At 41.2% G+C, this 18,646-nt stretch overlaps 1 protein-coding gene and 1 non-coding gene across 2 annotated transcripts in view; one reads left to right on the top strand and one right to left on the bottom strand.

Moving 5' to 3' along the window:
- LOC108039607 (rho GTPase-activating protein gacF) overlaps positions 1 to 16,610 on the top strand; it is a 47,489-nt gene extending 30,879 nt beyond the window's left edge. The window contains 5 exon segments of the mRNA XM_017116663.2: positions 9,881 to 9,984; positions 13,148 to 14,197; positions 14,199 to 14,320; positions 14,322 to 14,453; positions 16,334 to 16,610. Coding sequence (XP_016972152.2) covers positions 9,881 to 9,984; positions 13,148 to 14,197; positions 14,199 to 14,320; positions 14,322 to 14,453; positions 16,334 to 16,394 — 1,469 coding nt within the window. The 3' untranslated portion in view covers positions 16,395 to 16,610.
- Positions 7,593 to 7,666, bottom strand: Trnat-agu. Its single transcript has one exon. It is a non-coding gene; the product is annotated as a tRNA-Thr (tRNA).
- Positions 16,611 to 18,646: the final 2,036 nt, after the last annotated feature.

Raw genomic sequence — 18,646 nt, forward strand, 5'->3', positions numbered from 1 at the left:
TTTCTGTTGTTTGCCTTTAAATTTAACTGCTCACAAGGCGTCTGGCGTCAGGTTTGTTTATCACATTTTGCCAGCTACTTGCAGTCTTGTATCTTGTATCTTGCAGATACAGTGCACGGACACATAGATACTCGTATGTACATTTGGACACATGGACGTCAGAGTGTGAAGTGCGAATTACCGAGCAGCAGCGGCAGCGGCAGCAACAACAATTTGCATTTGCGTTCAATGAGCCACTGACCTAAGTCAATATATTTTGCATTGTGCCTGGCAAACAAACGTGGTATTAAGTGTATCTGTATCTGTGCGCCCTGTATCTGTATCTGTATCTGTATCTGCTCACTTGTTCACTGGCGGCCCACTCAGCTATCCCCGATAATTATGACGTTTTCCAATGGCGTTTCAGCCTGGATATGAATCACCGAAATGATTACACTCTCTAATGGCCCATTGATTGGGTAATTTATTAGCAATAGTAAAAAAGATTAAAAGTGCAGTTCACAAAAAAACAAGTTCAAATTTGAATATTTGAATGATTGATAAAAATTGATTTTCTTTTTTCCCTGAGCAAACATTTATTTCTGTTTTTCCTGAGCAAAAATATATTTAATTTCCAATTTGGGAAATGTTTTAGTAAATTTCACATTTTGGCAATGATATTAAAATGCATACATATGGTTTAAAATTAAGCTAAAAATAGGTTTTTAAACTGAAAAGTTTTCCACGTTATTTTCGTTAGTTTCATTTTAAATCCACTTTTGATCTACAATAAAAGTTGTATGTTTGAATTTAAATGTAATAGACTTTCAATTCTAAATTCGCCAAGTCTGTTAAACATTTTGGCATACCCCACCGACCCAATGGGTATTCAAAAAACCGAAACGAATCGAAACGCATTTGACGTTGGCAGCCAAAGTCGATGTTAGCAGGCGATAAGCAAAGTGACTGTGTCGCATGCGGCTTCAATTGCATTTTATGCGGCTCAGACTCGATTTTGTCGTTGTTTTCACTTGCAGATACTTTTTTGTCGCTGCTAATTTATTTGCAACATTTGCTGTTTACTGTGAATTAATTGCGAACGCAACTAAGCGCGCTCTGCACTATTTACGCCCCGCACGAACACAACTGCAGATGCATTTACATCGGGGTGTATCTGATAGATACGCCTGGCCCGTTTGGATTTACACTCTGCGATATCGCACAAATACCCACACATTAGCACGTGCTATCTGGATCAGTTGCGAATGTGTCCGGGCTCCAGCATTTGAGGAGGCATTAGCTATTAGCCATCCGCATTCCTCGCTCCCTTTTGGGACTCTTTTGGCTCCTCGATGGCAATTTGCCTCAAATCGAGCATTCGATCAACTAATTGAAATGTTATTTCTCATGTCAAATGTCTCCGAGGGCTGGCGACAGCTAAAAATACAAACTCCCAGCGCCCAGGCCCATTTTCAGACCCATTTCCCACTCCACTTCCAATTTCATCCTCCCAAGTTGACAGGCGACAGTTTGGCTGCGGGACCCCGCCACATTCGCCTCGCTCCAGTTTAGAGATTTCCGTTTTGGCTGGCTATATTTTGGGGAACTGCATAATATGTGTGTCAGCGAGGCGGGAACAAACGAATCGTTTGCGATGTCAAATGTCATCGAAGGGGGAAAACTCTTTGAACTTTGACTGCGGCTTAATTTATCTGGTCACGGCTGGGTTAGAAACTTCTTTGCTTTGGCTCCTAATAGCAGCTACACTACAATAGATATCGTTTGGTGAATATTTGGGATTGGAAATGGGAATGTATATTATGAATAATAATAGCTGCTACACTACAAAATATTCAGCATGTTACGGTCTTGCCAAAAAAAGCAGCAACAATTTTCAGACCGGAAAATGATTTATAAAAAGAAAGGAAATTTAATCCTTAAACAATATAGAACAAGTAAATAAATTCAAATATGTAGTATGTAGCTCCATCTAATTTACTTTAAAGCAAAAACAAATTTTTTAATATTTTTAATATTAGTTTGATATCCCAAAATCATGTCCGTTCTTCATATATTATCAACTTTTTTTGCGTGTCGTAGAATAATTTGTTCCCTCCAGTTCCAAATGCTCGATGGACCATCATCTTTGGTAACATAAAATGCGAAAACCTCAAACCATTGACACGACCAGATCATCAGCCCGCATCTGTCGCCTCGGCCAGAGTGAATAATTTTAAAAGCCGCCAGTCTGCACATGCTAAAAATGTTTTATGGACTTCTGTTTTTGTGGCTGTAAAGGCCGGCAAAAAATGCCGTCTAACCAGACACTGGAACGCCGCTGACAACTTGGGGCAACTTGGCCCCAACGTCCAACAACTCCAACGGTTAACAATTTGACAACCACGGCTTTGACAGGCAACGCCAGCTAAATAATATATATGCGACTTATAACAGTTTAACTTTGATTTTCCATGCTCCGCGTCTCTGGCGAATAATTAAGAGTTTCCATTTGTTGGATTGCATAAATCAGCAAAGCGTATCTTACAAAATTTATGTTTTTCCCCGTCCGGTCTCGTCTCGTCTCGGCTAATTGATTCGTGATAGTCTGTTGTGGCACAACCAGATAGCCGAATTGGATTAGGATCATTCTGGGAATTCGAATGATTGATTCTGTATGCAAAAGGGCCTTAAATATACAGAATTTACGCCTCCAGCGATAGGCAAATATGAGTAAGTGTGCGAGTTTCGCGCACAATGAGACCCGCTTGTCTTTTTGCCCACGGATGAGGGCGGAACGGGGCGGGGACACGCCCACCCGGCTAGGCCCTAGGTCTGGACCCGGTCTGATAATGGCATAATGCTTATCTCTCGGCCACCTCGACAATGTTGACAACCTCCCACTCACACTCACACTCTCTCCGTCGTGTGACACAGAATCGCAATCGAGCGGAACGGGCTTTAGTAGACTGCTCGGGTCTAAAATTTATGATCGACTTAATGCCAAATGCAAATATTTGGCACAGAGGTCAGAGATCTAAGGCAAAGCAGATAGTTGCACGATCGGTTGGTTGGCTGTTTCCAGAAGTGTGGCCATGAAAAAAGGGGGAAATAGGGGCCCACTTACAGGAAAAAGATGCTCTCAAATATTTTGGAGACCAAAAAATTGAATAGACTTAACTTAGATCTATATATAGGCAATATTCAACATTAATAATGTAGAAAATATTCAAAGCGTTCGATTAAGTGTAAATATTATTATACTATTTATTTAATGAAGCATTAATTAATTTAAAAAAATAAATATTTGCTCGTATATGAATGCTATCTAAATAGAACTGGTTTTAATGGCTTTATAACTTTCAATAAATTATTTTCGAAAATTCAAACTTTTAATAATGGTTAGTTTTTCTACAACTTGCTAGAAAGCGTTCGCCTTGATAAATAACGAAACAAAATCACCCTAAACATAGATCTGATTAAGGTCATAATTGTGGTGGAGTAGATTAGTTAATCAATCAATGCAATTTCCCAAACGATGTTCACTCACTTTAAGCATTGTGAAATCCAGTGATTAACCTTCTCAAAGTGATCAAAGTCAGAGCTTTGACCGCCTCATGCCACTCGATCAATGATCGCTGATCAATGGGGACTCTAATGGCCAGTCAACCAAATGACTCAACACCTGCCACAGAGCAGGTACCTCCTCCAACTCCAGCTCCAGACTAGATTCTTGGCCTAAAAAGCGAGGATCAGGCGGGGGTATCCAAGTGGGGATCAGGTGCGGATCAGGCGGGGATCAGGGGTGGAGGAGCTGGAGCGGCAGGAGGCGGCGGAAGAGCCAGACAGCGCTGTCGCAGACGCAGCCACAGACGACGCCACTTGTCTTGTCGTGTCTCAAATTAATTAAAGACTCATCTACATATTTCATTTCCACTCCAACTGGTTGTTTAGTGGACAAGAAAAAGCCGCGGCCACAACAACATCCATGAAGAAAATGCGGAAAAACAAAACCTGGAGCGGTTGGGAGTGGGAACTGGGTCCGGGGAACGGGGATCTCTGCGGGCGCCTCCGAAATTGGCCTGTCACTGGTCACGCACTCTAAGGCGGAATGGGGGCGTGGCCGAGCTTGTTTTTTTTCGGGCCTTTTTTCATGCAAAACATTTTATTTACAGTTTTTAACATCTTGCTCAAGTTATTTTTCAGACATAATTTTTGACTATTATACATATGTTTGTTTTTACATTTTACAACCATTTTTTTTCCGCTTACATTTTTAACATAATTTCTTCGTTTGTTTTTCCCAGCTTGTATTAATTTGTAAGAACGCACATTTGGTGTTATTCAAATGTCGTAAACTTTCACTGGAAAACTTTTACCTAATCGGCTTTAATTTCGGGGCTCTCCTTTGGTGGGCCAGGCCACTCGATTGGACAATGCTTTTCGATGTGGAACTGCCCATACTTTACACGTTATTAGTCTAATTTAATCAAATGAAGGCATTCTCAATAGCCGCATTCATTTTTCATTAATGAATTGGACCCAGATGGAAGCCTCTTGATACGAACCCTCTCTAGTCTGAAAACGGTAGCGTTGATAAATCTAATTTAACCCAGGGAGAAAGCCAGAATCCCCACACGTGTGGAATGCCTAGAAAATAAATTCCAATCCCAAGTGGTCGTGTCAAATCGCATCAGCTCGAATAGATCTCATCCCGGAGATATTGCACAGTTTTCCATTATGATTTGCCATTCCGGAGATATTGCAACATTTCCCATTATGATTTGCCATATGCAGCAAAATGGATTTTAGTGGGCGTTTTTTGGGTAAACAACCCCTCTCAGATCTCTCTCCTGTCAACGCGATTGTAATTTATTCTTTTGCGCATTTGCTTTTATCGGAAATTGGCCAATAAGGTTTTTGGTTGCAGGATATCCTTTCCCACCCGAAACCCAAAAATGCATTTCGATTGCCCAAGAAGGAAACGCAGAAAAAGACGAGAGGGTGCGAGGTTTAGCCAACTGTGAATTGAATTTGGCACTCAAGCGATTGTTTGTGGATGGGTGCTAATTTCAGATGCGAATACCGGAATAGATACGGATTGCAATTTCTCCAACCGAGCATGAAATGCCGCAGATTTAGGGTGAGAACTGCTGAACTGTCCGTGCTTTCCCATCGCGCACATAAGTAGCTGGCTTTTTCCCATCAAAAAAGCAATCACCTGCAAATGCTAAATAGATCGGCTTATCGTACCGCCCACGGTTTGATTTATCGTCGTTTATCTAAGCAAGAAGTGCAGGCAGCAGGCGGCACAGCCTCTGGGCAAAGATTTATTGCCCGGCCAAACGACAACTCAATAAAGTGCCACTAATTGGGCTTTAATAGACAGCGACTGTTAACTCTTCATTGTCATCTGGATTTTGGATATGCAGGGAATCGAGTGGAGGCTCCATTGATTGATATGCTCGCCTCCAATTCAAATCAAATTGTCAAAATACGCTGCCCACGATCATAAATTAGGAGAGCCACAAAAGACCACAAAAGACGGCGTGGCACAGTAGTGGAATCGGGGGTGGGGTCCGAGTTCGAACAAAGCGGATAATGCCTTGGTTAGATATTCCCAGAGATATTTTTTACGACCATCGATGGCTGGCATACCATATTATGTTAAGTAACCACAAAAGTGATCGTAAATTTTCATAAAATGTCACGCCAAAACGTCACACTTTTTTGTAAGCATAATTAAAAATATAATAAAAGGCAATTCCATACATATATGCAGGGTTTTTATTTAAATATCTGACTATATCATTTTTTTTTGTCAACTTGAAGTTTTATTGAGGGCCTGCACATAAATTTGGACATTACCAAAGCTGTCGTCTGGGGTAAAATTAAGGCCTCATTTGCATAAATCGAGCGCCTGCAACCTTTAACGGTTATCAAAGAGTCCCATCGATCCATCGATGGCAAGGAAAAGAACCAATCCCAACATAACTCAATCGAACACCTTCCGAAACTTCGTTTTGACAGGCATATTTTTTGACATTTTAATTATTGTCAGAGCGTGACATCCATTGGAGTCGATTTTATTATTGTGGTTTTTGGGGACCGGGACCTCTCTCCCCACACTCGACTCACTACGTGCTTAATATGTGGGTAATTTAAAGCAGCTCAGAAGCGTGCCAGGAATTTGGATACATTAACTTTTTGACTTCGAACTTTGGGTTTCCCATTTTGGTTCAATGAACTGCACTCAACGCCCGATTGAACTTCCACACGCCCGCTGATTGATCAATAAAAAAGATTTGATTATCAATATGCAATTATTTCACACCTCAAGCAATTTCGTATTGTTATTGTTGCGCCTGCAATAACACACTTAATAATGAGCTGAGCAAATCGAATAGATTTCAATGAATATTACTGGGGAAAAGATGGAACTGATGAGGAAGAAGTGCAAAATCCATTTTCAAAACATATTTCGAATCTTAATTGAAAGCAATATATTTCATAAAAAATATGATAAATTAAGTTGATTTTTATACCCTTGCAGAGGGTATTATAATTTTGGTCAAAAGTGTGCAACGCAGTGAAGGAGACATCTCCGACCCTATAAAGTATATATATTCTTGATCAGGATCACCTCCTGAGTTGATATAGCCATGTCCGTCTGTCCGTCTGTCCGTCTGTCCGTCTGTCCGTCTGTCTGTCCGTCTGTCTGTCCGTCTGTCTGTTTCTACGCGAACTAGTCTCTCGTTTTAAAGATATCGAATTGAAACTTTGCCACACCCTTCTTTCCTTTGCCGCAGTATATAGTCGGAACGGCCGGGATCGGCCGACTATATCTATAGCTGCCTATAACTGAACGATCGGAAATGCCATAACTTTGGTGTTTGTAAGTTAGGAGATGGGATTTTCTATGGGTTTTGTATTTGGCTAATCAATCCGACATGCCGAATTTCATAAGGATCGGCCGACTATATCCTATAGCTTCCTATAACTGATTGATCGGAAATGCCATAACTTTGGTGTTTGTTAAGTTAGAATGTTGGATTTTCTATGGGTTTTATATTTGGCTAATCAATCCGACATGCCGAATTTCATAAGGATCGGCCGACTATATCCTATAGCTGCCATATAACTGATTGATCGGAAATGCCATAACTTTGGTGTTTGTAAAGTTAGAATGTTGGGATTTTCTATGGGTTTTATATTTGGCTAATCCATCCGACATGCCGAATTTCTAAGGATCGGCCGATTATATCCTATAGCTGACATATAACTGAACGATTGGAAATGTCATAACTTTGGTGTTTTTAAAGTTAGGAAGTTGGGATTTTTTATGAGTATTAAGAATGCATCATATGAATAATTTTGGAGAATATAATTTACAGAGTATTCTGCAAGGGTATATCAACTTCGGCTCCGCCCGAAGTTAGCTTTCCTTTCTTGTTCTTTATAAAAGTATATAAATAACAGAGTTAACAAATGTTGAGCAATATATAAGCGTCTCTCTTATGTTACCATAAAAGAAGAGATTTATATAAAGCAATTATATAATTATATTATAACAGAAAAAAGAAATGCATAAAAAAAATTAATGCTCCCAGAAGCATAGGCCCCGGCGAGATTCGAACTCACGATCTCCTGTTTACTAGACAGGCGCTTTAACCAACTAAGCCACGGCGCCACATGTCATGCGTGTTGCCAAAGTTCACTCACAAGTTAAGAAGTCCGCTCTCTAACCATCTCTCTTGCGCTCTCCTTGCTTGTTGTTGCTATGTTGTGCTAAAATTAGCACGGAGGGAGGGAGAAAGATAGAGTTAGAGAGGGAAAGCAACATATAGCCAGAGAAAACTTTCCCACAAGAATAAGTATAAATTATTCTTTTTAACAATTTAATACGCTAAAAGTTGTCGCTGTCCGAACGCACACATTGAAAGACATACGTATAACCGAAAAGATAAAAAGAAGAAAAATTACTTATGTTAACTCGAGCAAAACAAATCGTTTTTTAAATGAGCCTCGAAGAAAAAAGTCACACCACGACAAACACAACACGACGCAAGTGAAATGCAACACCACATGGCATTCGAAGTGAAAGGCTGTCACTGGGTCCGCTCCCCTCCCCCGCCCCATTTCCCCACCCACCAAAACCCCGCCCACTGCCCCTTTGGGCGACCTCTTCGATTTTAACAAATGAACTGACGCGCTTAGCATGTCATTTGTTTGGTTTATAGATGTTTTTAGGACTTTTTAAAAGAGTTGGAGAAGCGGAAAATCCACTAAAATCCACTAAAAGGCAATTTCCAAAGACTCCAGAAAAATGGAACAATTACTTATGCACTGGAACAAACAATGGAGAATTAAATAATCCGTTGGATCTTTTTACTTAGAGAAAACTTATACAAATGAATACAAATAATAATTCCATAAAGTAATTGATGTTTACTAAATAAGTAGACCATTTCAAAATTAAAAAAAATTTAATTTAATACTATGGTATAAATCCTTTACTGTTCTTAATTTATTTTTCCGTGTGACTGTGGGAAATTTCTGAGGGAGGGAAATAGTAAATCTATCGGGTAAACGGGAATAAAACCGGGAAAAGGAAGGGGAATCGGATAAGCAATGGCATTACAGCCTCTTGTTTTTGTTGTTTCGTTTACACTATTTATGCGTTTTTCCTTTTCGCTGAAACTTTACAATTTCCGTATTTAAAAGGGGATGGGCGATTGATGCCCTGTAAATAAAAACGCATGCCTTTCAAACAATCTGCTGTTTATAGCCGAAGTTGCAACCGAAGTTGCAGTTGCAATAAAAGTTGCATATACGGGATAAGCATGTGGGCCATAAATTGCCCACCTATTGACAGCTATATTTTATGATATTTTGGCATATGTTTATACGCTGGCATAGTTTCTGGGAGATGAGATAATTATTCAAGTATTGGCTGGGCATTGAATCACCAGCATACGATCATTTTCACATGCCTTTTTTAATGACAAGGATTTTATTTCAGCTGCCATCACAAAGAGCACATAAATAACGCATAGTTAAGGATTTAATTACTTGCTCATATCATATCGTTAGGGAATCAATTTTTTCCTCATTCAAGTGGCCACTCAGTGACTCCCTTGGATATTTAATGTTCCTGGCGTACTCCGCCATAATCTCTAATAATAATTTTTATTAGGAACAACCATTTCCTTGCCGCAGCAGCTGGCTAAGATTTCAATTTCCAATTGCTCCCGTAACAAGCTGCGTATTTATAAATTGATGTTTATTATGCACGAAGTGCATAAAGTTCATTGAACGAGTGTGCTGCCTCAAAGTGCTGACACACTTTGGCCAGGCAACTGCCAACAGACAAAGCGGCAGGCGGTATTCTAAACCCCCTCCCCCCTCATCCGGACCACACAAGTGGTTTGACCTTAAACGATGCTGAACTTGAATTTGGTGTGGCTGCGGCTCTTATGTTCATTTCTCAAGTGCAAGGCGGCAATTTCAATTAACCCGCCGCGGAACTCGCCATAAATAATATTAGTCATAATCTCACTTAAGGCATCTTCGATTCGGTACAGTTGACAAATTTGCTCGGCAATGGAATCTATGATTTAGTGGATTCTCAGCTGGGTACTGCTTACTTTAACAATTTTTATTTTTTTCTTAACCACCTGCCGGGGGGAGGGGGTTAGGTGGGGGGGATCAACTCACTCTGACGGCTCACCAGGTGTCGGATATGTAATTAACCACTTTGTGGACGGGCCTTTTGGGTTCTCGCCTCGCTCTGACATCCTGACACCTGCGCCCAGATTGTGGGTCAGACCTCCATAATCAGGTCTCCTCTTCTGCCACTCTTGATTGATAATTAATTAATGTGCTTTCTCCGTTTCATTTGCAGCGATTCTCCAGCGCTCCACTGTGGATGTGGGACGCATCAAGCTGCAGAGTGTGGCCACTTGCCTGTATCTGTGCATGGACGCGTGCGGTGTTCCCTACGGCTCGGTAAGTAAGCTTTACATGATATAAAAAAAAAATATTAAAAAAAAATTTGTTAAAAAAATAAATTTTAAGACTAGGAGACAAAGAATACCAACTTATTTAGGTCACTAAGACTCACAATTACACAAGAAAATACAATTTTAAATTTTTGCTTGAGAAGAAGCCATTAACTGAATTTAATAAAAATATAAATTTGTATTATAGTTTCTTTTTGAATCCATATAATGATTATAAAAAAAACTATAACTTTAAAAGGATCTATGCTAAGAAGTTAAGAACTTGTGCTTGCTTAATTGGATATTTGATCTTAAAAATAAATTCAAAAATGTATAATTTGTATCCGAAAAGTAAATATAAATTACAAGTTCAGACATCCTTATTTTCGGTATTCCCTGAACCGCGAAATCGATTTCGAATTACAATTTGCCGCTTTAGATAACTATATTTCGTATGTGTAGCGGTCTATCTAGTTCATTGTGTTAGCACCCCTCTAACGAAAACAAAAACAAACAAAGGCCTGTTAAAAGATTGAGGTAAACCGAAAAAAAACCCAAGGGGACACTCAAATAAATGAAAAGACGACCGAAGAAGGGCTAGGGCAATAAATAAAAAATTAAATGTGAACAAAAACAAAGCAACACGATCAGCAGCAACAAAGCGAGTCCTGGGATGCGTCCCTTTTGCTCCGGAATGTGTCCTTATGCGCGGTCAGGTCGTCAAGTGGCAACTGATGTCCTTGGGTTCCGTTCCCCTTCGGCTGTCCCTTCCCCCTCCCTCTCATTTTCCCTCAAAAAATTAAGGCGACACTTTATCCCGCTGCGTTTCGAAGTCGAGGATCATACTTGGGTTGCCTTTTTTGGGCTGGCGCCATGCGACCGCTTCGGCTGCGCTTCATTGGTCCGTCGGACATTAGTTTTTGGTTTAATTTATTTCATTTCTTTCCGCCGTCGCGGGCACTTTGACCTTTCCGCATCCGAAATAGCAGCGAGTGTGCCAATTCTGTCAGCCGAGGCGTGCCCGCGTCCGCATTGGCGCTTTTCTTCTGCAAGTATCTCGCGGATGCAGCGATACTTGCTGATTGATGCGCTTCACCAGCGGCCACTTTGTAGGCGGCCCTTTGAAGGCGCCGCATACCGCCGACGGGCCTATAACATAGCCGACATATCTGTAAGTTGGTCAAGTGGGCGGTTATATTGGGCCGTCTTGTTTATTTTGGCGACCAAGGCGTCCGGTGCTCACAGCACGAGATCCCAGATCTGAGAAATGGCTGCCTTCTAAACTCAAATGCCCGCTAGTTATGGGCCCTGATTTACTGGTACTTTTAATACTTTCCGTCGCTGCTATTCATAGCACCTTTTGCCTTGTGACTGATCTTCAAACATTTCACCATAATACTTAAAATATTTCTGTCTTGTGACCACCGAGGCAGGTGATTTCTGGCTACGGCTAATTGACCAGAGGAAAACAAAAAAAAAATAAAAGCCCAAAACGTTTGCCAATTCATAAATTCAAGCCCAAAAACCCCGGTGAGTCAGCGTCTCGACCAATTAAAATGTCGTATCCATAAATGTTCACTACATTACGGTTTTGCTTATTAATTTGCATAATTTGTTCTCCGGCGGGGAATGGGACCGCCCGCGGAGGCCACGAACTTGGGTTTGGTCAATTAATGCCGGCCCAATGGGGCCCAATGAATATGTTGCATCATTATCATCGTTACTGTCCTGTTCAGGGGCGATAAGTGGCGGGCGGAACGCGTCACGCAGGTTTTCTTTTACTTTTGTTGTTAGGTTGTGTTCCCTAAGTGGTTCCGTTTGTAGGTGTTCCCCGTAATCTGGACAACAGGTTGACCCTTTCGCCTGGCGCCACTCGATAAGCTCCGATAGAGAGGCCATGCAGCGCTAATGGTTCTGGGTATCTGCAGTCACCTCTTCCCCGGAGTTTTGCCTTATCTAAGTACAACTTCATTTCCCTTTGGTGTCTGCCAATTTTCACTTGCAAGCCATTAAAGACTAAAAATAAACGAAAATGCCTGGAAATACGCGTCATAAAAAGAGTTTTAGAGAGGGGGAACAGCATCCACATTGTTGTCACATATGTCAAAAAATTAGTCGCGACTTGACTCGACCTCGAATGGCGTCAACATACTCCACAAATGCTCCTGGCCTGGCCCTCACCCATTTGATGGCTCATTGCGGCTCGCCTTTCGCCTGATTAATTTCTAAATTTAAGCGGCGACATTTTCCCGGGTAAACAATCAGGCAGGGAATCGCCTGGCTGCCGTTTTATTTACGAAACAATTTTAATTGCCTGACAAGCGAATTAATTCAGTGTTGTTAATTGAATTTGATCTGCAGATGTCTAGCAGTCGGCGCATCCAAAAGGCCAATGTAAAAATCCTTTCTCCACTCTCGATTTACATTTTCCTTACCTAGCCCACAATTTCTCATCATCAGTCGGTTAATTCTTTGGTCCTTTTGTTCGGCTGTCATGAGGTGTTCATAAAGTAGAAGTGTTTATGGCCAGTGGGGCTATCGATGGTCAACGCCGATAGGAGCACATCCTGTGATAATGAGCGCATTTATCCATCTGATTTCGTTGCTGATAGACAAAAGAAACAAACGCCGCCCCTGGAGAGCAAATTCAAAGAAGTTTTATTTTCGTTTATGGGGCTACGATTATGTAGAACTTGGCTGCTGAAAGAAATGCCGGGCAGACAACCCTTTGATGTGGTCTAGTAGGTTATTTCCATGTTTTTCTATTTACTGAGTATGGCTACTGGTGGTTACCTTATAAGGTTTTGTATTTTTTTTCTAATTGCGTTTCTTAAGAAAGCGAAATGTTGATTTGAGCGGATTAAGTGTACTATATTCTAAAACATCTTGAATTAAAGTGATTGAACTATTATATTAAGAGGTTGAAGAGGAAACACCATAAGAAATATCTCTTTAAGAATCAAGAAAAGAAAATAATTGTTATTTTCACATTAATTTAAAATTTTAAAAAATATTATATATTTTTCAAAGGAGGGCTATTCTTCCTTTGATGTGCTATTAAATTGATTACCAATATTTAGAGATCTCTTAAAACTTATGTTACCCAACTACCCATTCCCGCCGCCTTTTGTTTTGCCAAATCATTTAATCATAGCCCTTGGTTGTTGCAGAAAGACTTCACCGACGACTGCGTCTTCAACGAGAGCATGGGTCTGCAGAACTACAACACGTACTCCTCCACGTACCACTCGCAGCCGCGGAGGGTCTTCTACTTGGCCCTGAATGCGAGTGGCCAGCCCCGGCGCACCCAGATCCCGGCCAGCCGATCGCTGGGCAAGCTCAGCACCTACACGAACGCCATCACGGAGACGGTGCCGCAGGAGCGGGTCGAGCAGCTGATCGCCAAGAATTTTGGGGCCAATCGCGTTAAGCACGGCGTGCGGCAACTCTGTGATACGGGCAAGCCGCTGATCGAGCTGATCGATGTGGCCAAGTTTAAGGGGCCGCCACATTGCAGCAGCAGCAGTAGCAGCAGCACGAGTGGCAGTGGCAGTGGCAGTAGTAAAAGTAGTAGCAGTAGCAGTAGCAGTTACGTTCCTGTGCCTGCGATCAGCAGCCTGAGTAGTATTAGTAACAGTAGTCAAAGCGAGAGTGGCCATATTAGCAGTAGCAGTAACAGTAATATTATTAGCAGTAACAGTAATAGTAGTAGCAGCCACAGTAATGGTGGTAACAGTGGCAATAGTGGCAAGTCCAACAAGAAGAAGAAGCGCCGGTGCAGGCCGCACGAGCAGGAGGACACCCACAATTGTCACAGGCGCGGAGGAGCGGGGGCGGGGTCGGGTGCGGGGTCGGGGTCGGCTGTGGGCGCCCTGCGAAAACTGGGGCCCAAGGCGCAAAGGTGCAAGGAGCTGCGCGAAATGGCAGCCGCCGAGAAGCGAGCCCCGCCCAATTGTGGCAAGAAGAATGGGGCGAGGAAACATCCAGAGGCAGCCAAAGGTGTGATGCAGCGAGGCAAGAGCAATATCCAGCAGGGTGGCAAGAAGAAACCCAACAAGTCGGGAAAACAGCGGCAAACTGGGGGCAAAAAGCAGCAGCAACACAAGCAGCAACAACACCAGCAACATCAGGCCAAAGGTGTTTCCGGTGGCAAGCGGAAGCACCGGAAAATGGATCCCATCTCCAGCAGCACCACCACCATGGCCACCAGCCTGGCCACGCCCCCCCGGCAGCCACTGGGAGAGCAGCTCGCCCCTGCCCGCCCTTGCCCTCAGCGAAACCAGCGATCGGGTGGAGCGCAATGTGCGCATGAGCAGCGGCGAGGAGGAGCCGGATCAGGATCAAGGGTGATCCCACGGAGCAGGACGAGGACGAGGGCGAGGGGGGATCCCTGGAGGATGCCAGCTACGAGGACGTCAGCTCCGAGGCCCAAGGACGCAGTGCAGCAGCCGGCGACGATTCGCTCTACTACGATTTGTGAGTTTCCCATAAGCAAATTCCTTAGCTAACTCTTCATCTATTTCTCACAAACAAACGTATACCAAGTAGAGATTTTCTAAATTTTTTCTACAATTATACAAAATAACTTGTTCTCAATTGGCAATAACTTTTTAATATACTTTATGGATTGGAAGTTCATATTTTCTAAATTTTTCTAAAATTAATTTATAATTACCTTTTGGCATTAACATTGATTGGAATTTTCCATAACCTAGAGTATTTCTAGAACTTAAAAGTATTTTCCAAATTTATTTCACACATTTTGTACTTTTTGATTTATTTTTATTTGGTTGCTGTTTTTTATTTTATTATTATTATAATTTTCAAAATTTTAAATTTGGGCTTGCAAACAAAATCAAAACGTTCAAAATGTGGAAAATGCAGTTGAAAAAAGAGAAAAGTGAAGGAAGAGTCGAAAGTTGCTGTAAAAAGTCTGGCCTGAGTATGCAAAAGATATTGTAATTGCAAGTTTACACAACACATCCACACACACACGATCAGACACCAACAGACACCCACCCAAGTACACTGCACATCCAGCACCAGATCAACATCATATACATCATCCGCCCAGTGTGTACATATTTGATATATCACCAATATACCCAATATACCCAACATACCTACGACTGTGGCTCACTAAAGTATTTTTGATGCAGCGGACGGTTGTTCCCCCGGCGATGATCCCCCAGGTCAATGCCAGCCCCACTAAAGACGATGAATATCATATGTATTACGACGGAGTCTCGAGTATTTTATAAGAACCTCTCAAGCCAACAATTTGGAGTATAATTATCATCGAAATGTATAATAAACGCACGCCCATCATCCAATCAAATAGATCTAAAATCGAAGCCATAACCTTACGCAATACGAATGACCGAAAGAGTCTATTGAAATACTTGAGTCTCTGTGGCGGAACTTTCACGTTCGGTTGACGATGAAAAAAAATACTCAAAAATACGACCACACCGATAAAACGAAATGAAAAACTTGCAAAGCGCTTTCCCAATATTGTAAACGAGTGAAGCGTTGAAAATTCGAATATGTCGAGGAACCCCATTTGTACATAGATACGCGGTTTAGTCGTAAGATACGTTTTTTTGTCATTGTATTGTCGAACCTCGCTGCCTCTCAGTGCGTAGCCTAAGATCTGTAAATCAATTTTGAATGCGAATTTTTTTATGGTGAAAAACGAGGTTAATCCTTGGCAAGCCCGTATGCAAAACAATGAAGCCAACGACACATCGAAAGCAACTAAATATTATAAAATAAATAAACGAAAAAAGGGAATGAAAAACTCACAAATCACAAGATTGTATTTTAATTAACAAATACTTATGAAACTAACATGTAATATTAATTTATTTGAACGACCAGAGTCAAGCGTGAAATTATAGTCCGTAGCTTGAGTTATTTATTTATTTCAAAATATTTATTTATAAACTACTATTAAGATGCGTAGGCCCTAGACTTACAAAACTTTGTTATAATCTAAGGCATTAAACAAACATTTTCCATATAAGTGAGTAAATGATCCACGAAAAAAGCATGAAAAAAACGCGAAAAAACTTAACTAAAAAAATAAAATTAAAAATACATTAATATCAAATCGAGAGAGTGTTTTAGTCAATATGGTAAGAGGAGTAATCCTTGTCAACCTGGGCTTTCTGCATGGAATTTTATTATTTTTAGAGTTTTGCACGTTGCCCGAGTTAAATTGAATAAATTTAAAAAATTGTCACAATTCACTCATTTTATTTTTGGCATGGTTTTCTGTAATGCAGTTTCTACATATCCTCTCTATAAGTTCGCACCCCGAAACCCCTCTATAATAAATTCTGTGCCCTTTACAGCCTGTGCCTGCAGTTGGTCGCCCTGGCTTTGCTCCAGTTTCCATCCAGAGTCATCCTGTGAGGGAATACTTCTATCTATCGCCGAAACCTATTGGACCTCCGATCCACACAACAAAGCTAAAGTTCCTGACCTTTAAGCATAAGAGTTCTACTTTTAAAACTACAACTAGCACCTAATATTTTCGTATTTATCGTTTAAGACTGAACAAAAAAAGAACAGAAGCGAAGTACTAAGCTAAAACTACTGTAAATAAATTAAAATATTTTAAAAAGCTAACCTGTTATCTTTTGATTTATTGTCTGTCCGAACCACTTGGCGGCGATTTGTGGCGTGGGGATATTTGTTTATGTCGATTAAATTCTACTGTCACCATTATGGGACTCATTGATTGCGCTGCTGAACAGGTGAGCTGATAGAGATAATTGCTCTGGGAGAGCAGATCGCACCTCGCTCGCCAGCTCTCGTAATATGCTGATATCAGCTGACTACAGTCAAAGACCTTTTCTAGAGGTGCCAGCACGTGCTGAAAGCGTATTGATCATGTGGTTGCGGGATAGATCGCAGATCAGGGAGCCTCGGCTATTTGATAATTGCATTCAAACGCCCATAAATCAAAGTTAAACGAGTTAACTTTTTTGTATAACTTGGCCTAAATAAATAAGTACAATTTCAAATGCCTAATGGAATTTTGTTTCTACTCTATATAGTGAGACTTAGTCAAATTAAAATCTTAAACTATTTGCATATATTTATATATTATTAAAAAAATTGCATCTTTTAATTCTACTTATTATATTGATTCAAATGCATTTTAAGTAAAATACTGTGCTAAGTTTGAAACTATTTTATATCAGTGGCAAGCTATTGGTTCTACTTTCAGTAGCCCCCTGTAAATGGATAATAGAACAAAGTTGAGCTAACTACGCTCGGATTACGGCGAGGAGACCCAGACCCAGACCCTGTACCCCTGTCCTCCAGTCGGAACCGTAATAAAAGCAGTACCCAGTTCAAATCGTTCCGATTTCCCTGTGTGAGACAAGTCACGTAGGCCTTGAAATGGTGAAATTGCTGCTGCTCGCGGTCGCTCATATTCCCGCATTCGCATTCATTCAAACGCTGCTGAATTTTTCGCATGAATAGGCGAAACACGAGGCACGGCCAGCCCCCACAGCAGCCAAAAAAAAAAAAAAAAAAAAGCAAAAAAAAATTGGAGAATGAAAAGAACACCGCGCGCCCACCCGAAACCGATCTGAAAAAATAAAGAGACCGGCCGGAGACCACGGGCAATCCAAGAACCCGAACTCGAACCCGAGAATCCAAGTTCTCTTGGCAACATAACATAGCTACATGAAATGGAACCAAAGTTCTCCGATCGAAAAGCTGGCGTAAGCATAAAAGAGCGGGTGACGTCGGCACACGCTCTCCACGCGCATTTCCGGGGCTTATCAGCTGCTCAGGCGATGATCACCATTATCATATGGCTGGCACGCCCCCGCACCGCCCTAGTCCGCTTCTAGGCTATAACCTGCTATCAAAGTCAGCTGTCTGAGAGCGTTAATTGGCGGTCGTCGGTCCTCCGTTGGCTGATTAAAAGAGTTCAATTTTGATAGCAGCGAACCAGCCTAAGCATTCGTACAAAATATACTCGGATGGGGAGCTTTAACAGCACGCAATGTCACAAACGCCAGTTGTTTCTATTTACCTTTCGCATTTGCCGTCATCAGCTTATGACCGCTTTTAATTCTATCTAGAACATAGATTGCACTATTTTTCAAGGGTATTCCCATCTAATTACCAGTCGAATTAAAAATTGCCAATTGGGACATTCCCCCTTTTTTCAATCGTCAAGTGTTTTGTTAATCTAAATAATATACTTTTATTAAGGGAAAATAGTGTTTAACATTGTTAAATATTTATAAATACTTTCTAAAGATGATTTTATTTTAAAATGCCACAACGAACAGATACTATTTTATTTTATTAGTTAAAACTTGCAATACATAAAATTAAAAATTTTACAAAGCAGTTTAAGAGAAACTGGACCATGAAAGGGTATATGAACATCGGATTGTTGAAGTTAGCTTCATTTCTGGTTTTGCTGTTATTATAATTTTGTTTTTGCTGATATTCGCACAAATCTCACAGCCAAAATGACATTTAATCTTTTACGATTTTGAGGTCTACGTGACGTATGGAGAATACACCCGTTGCTCATGCTGAGTCACCGCGATCCAATTTAGTGTGGGCATGCCCCAAACAGTTCCTCCGTCCAATTAACTGCACCTGCTCAATGCCAATGCCAATGCCATTGC

Source organism: Drosophila rhopaloa, unplaced genomic scaffold, assembly GCF_018152115.1.
Source record: "Drosophila rhopaloa isolate 14029-0021.01 unplaced genomic scaffold, ASM1815211v1 contig_178, whole genome shotgun sequence".
Taxonomy (NCBI): Eukaryota; Metazoa; Arthropoda; class Insecta; order Diptera; family Drosophilidae; genus Drosophila; species Drosophila rhopaloa.